The 6,069-nt window shown below is 35.7% G+C and overlaps 2 protein-coding genes across 2 annotated transcripts in view; one reads left to right on the forward strand and one right to left on the reverse strand.

The window, feature by feature from the left end:
* The first annotated feature begins 216 nt into the window (after positions 1 to 216).
* LOC107024505 (heat stress transcription factor A-2-like) lies at positions 217 to 1,906 on the forward strand. The gene is made up of 2 exons (XM_015225491.2): positions 217 to 738; positions 953 to 1,906. The coding sequence occupies exons 1-2, from the start codon at positions 403 to 405 to the stop codon at positions 1,658 to 1,660; spliced, it is 1,044 nt and encodes a 347-aa protein (XP_015080977.1). The 5' UTR covers positions 217 to 402; the 3' UTR covers positions 1,661 to 1,906.
* Positions 1,907 to 3,558: 1,652 nt separating this feature from the next.
* The window catches only part of LOC107026404 (BTB/POZ domain and ankyrin repeat-containing protein NPR1), a 19,776-nt gene continuing 17,265 nt past the window's right edge, over positions 3,559 to 6,069 (reverse strand). Inside the window, exons 3-4 of the mRNA XM_015227358.2 lie at positions 4,458 to 4,658; positions 3,559 to 4,050 (exon numbers count right to left, since the gene is read on the reverse strand). Of these exons, the coding sequence (XP_015082844.1) occupies positions 3,782 to 4,050; positions 4,458 to 4,658 (470 nt within the window). The 3' untranslated portion in view covers positions 3,559 to 3,781. The remainder of the gene's footprint in view (positions 4,051 to 4,457; positions 4,659 to 6,069) is intronic.

A 6,069-nucleotide genomic window follows, 5' to 3' on the forward strand; every position in this document is an offset into this window, starting at 1 on the left:
CGTTTGGCATAGCAACTTCAGCACTTTTATCCAAACACATAACTGCTTATTTTAAAAATAAGTTTCAGCACTTTCAAAAGTACTTCTTTAAAGCTGCTTTTATTAAGCCCATCCAAACGGGTCCTAAGACAGAATGAATAAGGAGTGAGTGTCATTTGTAATATAATATTAAAATTATATATATTATATATATAAAGGAATGTGGGTGAAATAAACATTTAGTTAAAAAATGAGGGAGTGAGTGATGTGGAAAAAAGAAATGAAAGGATACAAATGGCAAGATGGTCTGAAACGGTCCGTTACACATTGCTTTTAGTTATTTGCTCAGTTTTCCACACACCTCTGAGCTCACCGCTTCACCCAACTATATATAGAAACCCAATTTTGTAATCAAAGAAAACTATGGTGATTGATGTGAATGAGAAAGAGATGAATGTTAATGGTGGAGTAGTAGTAGAGGTGAAAGAAGAACCAGTTATATTTATTAATGATGAAGATGACATTATTGGGGATTCAGTACCAAAGCCTTTGGATGGGTTGCGTGATGTAGGTCCACCTCCGTTTTTGAAGAAGACGTTTGAAATGGTGGATGATCCAAATACCGATTCTATAATCTCATGGAGTAACAATCAGAACAGCTTTGTTGTTTGGGATCCTCACAAATTTTCAATTCATCTTCTACCTAAACACTTTAAGCACAACAACTTCTCTAGCTTTATCCGCCAGCTCAATACCTATGTAAGTTTGTACTTGATTTTCCTTAATCAATTTCTACTTCATTTTCACCATCTGCTTCTTCTAATTTTAATAGTAAACTCAATTCCTTTTGTGAGTTTGTAATTTGGTTAATAATTGGGTTCTGAATTGGTTTGGTATCTGACTTGTATCTCCATCCACTGTTTTTATGTTGATTTATCTTTGACTATTGTGGTTTTTTTTTGTGGATTTGTAGCGTTTCAGGAAAATTGATTCAGATAGATGGGAATTTGCAAATGAGGGTTTTCAGAAAGGGAAAAAGCATTTGCTGATAAATATCAAGAGAAGAAAGCAGTATCCTCAACTAGGAGGAGGAGGTGGTGGTGGAGGAGGAGCAAAATCTTGGGTAGGAGGTTGTTGCAAGGATGGGACTGAAGCAGCAGAGATAGAAAAGCTGAAAAAGGATCACAACAGTTTGAAGATGGAAATTCTGAAGCTAAAACAGCAACAAGAGAGCACTGATAACTATTTAGCTACTATGAAGGAGAGGTTACAGAATAGTGAGATTAAACAAAAGTATATGGTGTTCTTCCTGGCGAAAACGTTCCACAACCCTATGTTTGTTCAACATCTGATTGAAAAGATGAAACAGGGGAAGAAAACAACGGTTGAGAATGGGACCAAGAAGAGAAGGTTGTGTAGTGATGAAAATCAAGAGGAGTACACAACAATTAAGTCGGAGATACAAACACTTTTCTCTTGTGATGAATCGTCGAATAGTCCAGTTAAGGGAAATAACAGCAGCCCGGAGATGGTATCTGAGAACTATATATTGTGGGAGAAGTTGATGGAGGATGACATGATTTGTGAGAATGGAGCAGAAACAGATAAGTATCAAAGTGAGATTGTTCTTGAACTTGAGGATTTGATCTCGAACCCATCCGAGTGCAAGTGTATGCCTTAAATGAGCGAGAGTTAGCTCGCTCGTTGATGGTCCAACAGATAGCTAGCTTAAGAAAATCACAATGAATGTTTTATCAGTTGGTAGTAACTAACAATGTATAAAGGTTTTTACAGAAGATGAAGAAAATTAAGTAGTTTGATAGGGGTTTGGTGAAGAGGAGAATATTGTAGAACAAGAATATGAATGTTAGTTTCATGCATAGTATTAGTAAATATAAATATAATATGGTCTTTTCTTCCTGCTTTAGCACTTTCTCACCTTTGTTCTATATATGTGGTTGGTCTCCCTCCCACCTTATTTGTTACCGTCCATTGTTGGGAGGGGTTCAGAGTTGTACGTTATTTGAAAAATTTTTCCAGAAAATGATTGGCAAAAGGTTTTAGGTTAATTTTATATTATACTATTGATGATCTTCTCCACAATATGATCCTGCAAAGCAAGGGCCGTCAAGCCTGGTAGGCCCAGGCCTGCGCCCGGGAGCATACCCTAGGGAGGAAAGTGGAGCATACCCTAGGGAGCAACGGAAGCCCGAACGGTTACTTTTTTCTATCGGGCCTCAATTGGGGTTTTTGTCCGGTATCTTTCTCTTTTCGGAAAAGAAATCCATAAAATCCCTTTCGGAAAAGAAATCCATGAAGTCCTAGGGACGGAGCCAAAGGATTTTCGGGCCATTTGACAGAAATGAAATGAAAGGGTTTTATCTTATAAGAGAAGGTTCGAAAAGTGGATGAATCCTCGGAAAAACCGGCAGCGACCAGGCCACACCTCATACTTCTGGTTCGAAACCCAGAACTCAAAAGTGGGGGAGGCCCCATTGGTGCAGGATGGGTCCCTCTAAATATATTGGCTTCCGAACCAGAAATTCACAGCCTCTTCTTTAACCATCCCGGGGCAAAAAGTAGTGAAACTTTGAATTTGAAATCTTTTAGAAATTCGCATCCTCTTCTTTAACCATCCAGGGGCACAAGAGGAACTTGAATTTTTACACGTACAGCAATAAAATGTAAAATATTGGACCTTTATGTTAGGCATGTTGCATTTTCTTTTGTCATTTTGTCATTCTTTTTGTGAATTATTCGCTTATTTTTTAACAAATAATTTTTAGCTACTCAAATTAGTACTTGGTTATTGAATTCCCAAACCTAATCTGAAATTGATTCTACATTTTAGAGTGTTTCAAATTTCAATTAAGTGTTCTGTTTTCTCCCTTTTTTGAAAAAGTATAATCAAAGATAATTCATCTTATCCAACTTCATAAATTTCATAAAAAAGTCTTTTTTTTTATTAGTTGCTCATCTTATTATAAATATTTTTATCTTAAAATAAATATTTTTATCTTAAAACACTCTTTTTTCATTCTTGTCTACAATTTCTTATTTTTACTAGTCAGTTTAACATATTAAGAATAAATTACTTTTGGTGAAGTTGAAATCACTAAGAAAGTGGTTAGTAACATGTATAATAAGAGGTTGAGAGATACATGTTGTATATTTTATTATGATAATGTTGTCATTCAGTTGCTTATTGTTTTTTTCACTTATACATCCGCTTCGTGATTCGATGAATTTGAATTTGCATAAAAAAGTTTCAATTTGAGGTTAGAGTGCTCTCCGGAACAAAGAGTTTGAATTGACTAATACTTGTCATCTCATCAGAATTTCAGGCATAGTGAATTATAAGTAACTTGGAGAATAATGAGTAATAGCAGACAAGATAGGTGTCTGTTCCCTAATTTTTGACATAATCTCTAATCCTATCTTTTAGCCTATTCCAGAATGATACAACTGTATGGCTTTAAAATGCGGCAGCCTATTAACTGGAAACTTCAGTCAAAACCATACATGAGGTAGCTTAAGTTAGAGCCACAAAATCAACAATTATTAGTCATTAACTCATAATAATAATAATAATAATAATCCTATTAACAATTGTTACATATCTTATCTTCTAGGTGGGCCATTTTGTTTTTTTTTTCACTTTCAAATGATTGCTTCTCGACTAATAATGAAATTTTATCTTTTTTTCACAATACAAGTTTATGGTACATGTGTTTTGTATGCATCAAATGATGAAAAAGAAAAAGAGTCCTGTGTTTCTTCCTCATATCTCCTAATACAAAATCTATTTCCTAAATGGGAGATTATTGGGCTTATCTACTCCCTTAGATGTAGAGGAACAAGATGAGGACATGTTAGTCTTAGCAAATTCTTCTTTATCCTCCGTGAATGCTTTAGACAAAATTTCTTGAAGTTCCATGTACCTTTGCTTCTTCAGTTGACGCTCTTCTACTGTATCATTCCCCATGTAAGCTATCTCAGATAAGTCATCAGCATCCATGATCTTATTTAGAACTTCTGAACAACGTGGAAAGAACCGTTTTCCAAGTTCCACTGCAAGTTTACAATGCATTATAATCGTATCTCATGAAGGACTTTAAAGCACAACATTCAGAAATTCAAATGTTTTATGTACCAAAAAAAAAAAAAGTATGGTGGAGGAGATGGGGGAAGAATAAAGTGACTTTGTTTTACTCCAGTCAGTACACAATAGAACTGAAGAGAAAATTTTGACCCTGAAATTGCTCTAGTCCATTTATATCTCTCATACAGGGAGAATATGGCTTTCTTATACCCCTCTTGCCACACTTCACCCCCCAGTAAAAAGAAAAGAATCAAATATAATAAAAATCAGAAAAGGCTCATATTTCATATGCTAACAGTACACAGATCAATATAGAAAAAACGAGAAACATAAAGAATGAGGATTTGGTGTTAGATGTAGCTGAAGATATCTTTACCAGTTCTAGAGAGAGCCCTAAGCCGATTCAAGTGCTCCTCTTTCATCTTGAAAGGAGCCTCGTTCAAATCCACTGTTGTCCTCTGTGCATCAGCTATCTTCTTCCTCATGCTAGCCAGGGGTAATTCAGACGTGCCATCAACTTGAGCAATGTCCATTGCAACTTTTGCTTCCATGGGAAAAAGGAGTTTAGCCAGACCAACTGAAAGACAATCAACTAGTCAATCTTCAGTATAATGGTTTACTATTTCCTTTTCACTAATACAAATAGTTCATTAACCATAATCAAATGGCATTTGACCACCCACCAATCAATAGGACAACTTTGTGACCTCCTTTGGAAATGAAAGAACATTTCCTTTAAAAAAACAAGGAAAAATAGGTCTAATTTAAGTGTATCAAACATAAGCAGCACCCCTTCCGCAAACATTAAGTATATCCTTTATAAGGTCGGAGTGAAACTGTTAAGTTTTCCTTCCAAACTAGTAGCATTGTGACTTGTGAGTAACATATTTTAAATGAAGTTGAGCTAGTTCCAAATAATGTTGCTTGGATTCTTTGGATCCTCCAAAAGTAGTCATTTTGGAAGGGGTTTGACATGGGTGCAACAATAATTTTGGAGAGTTCGAGCAATAAAGGCTCCAAACTATTATCCCTGCAACCCCCCTTCTCCCAGGACTAAGATAACCCCCCTTCATTTAAAAATATGATTAATGCAACAGAAATTAGGAAATGATAAACCCTGAAAGGAGAAACTAAAGAGGAAGTAAATTTCATTTATCTGCCCTTCTTTATGTTTCATAGGTATGGAAGAGAAAGAAGAAGATAACAATGAAGAAGTAACAGAAACTAACAGTGACGAGTGTGGTGTTGACTTTTAGAATGTAAAAGTTCCTAAATTAGATATCATTTCACATAGGACAAATATCATGTTTAATCTACCTGACACCTACAAATAGGTGTCTAGTATTTACCATATCATCAAGACATTACATTTTCTCTCTATTTCGCGCAGGGTATCAAAGCTTAATAAAACATAACATATCAAACAATCACCAGAATCAGGAGATCTGATTGAATTTGATGAAAAATGACCAGAAAGAGGGAGTGCCATCGAAATAGGTAACCCAGCAGAACAATCACCAGAAAAAGCAGTGACATCGGCCCAATCAGCAAAAATAGGCAGGTCATTGAAAAGAAACATTATGCTATCTTAACAACCAATGAAAGGAGTGCAATACTACCAAAGGGTCATTTAAAATGCATGTTGGGTGCTCAAATAGTCCAAAAGTAATACTGCTAAAGAGGCTGTTCAGAAGGGCCAGAACAGTAAAGTTATGAAAAGTAAAAGAAACTTTGGCTGGATTTGCATCATAAGGCCATGTGTCTGCTTTAAGATATCGTACAAGCTCTAATACCATGTGTCTATGAGATAGACAAAGATGCATTGCTTAATAAACAGTTCATGAATACAAGACGGCTACTACTCCAACAATTATCGAACAACTATTTATTTTTCTCTGTTTTAAGATACATTATTTATCTTTCAGAAATAGCCTCTCTACCTCCATGAGGTAGTGGTAAGGTCTGCGTACACTCTACCCCCCCCCCCC

This window comes from Solanum pennellii, chromosome 7 (assembly GCF_001406875.1).
Source record: "Solanum pennellii chromosome 7, SPENNV200".
Taxonomy (NCBI): Eukaryota; Viridiplantae; Streptophyta; class Magnoliopsida; order Solanales; family Solanaceae; genus Solanum; species Solanum pennellii.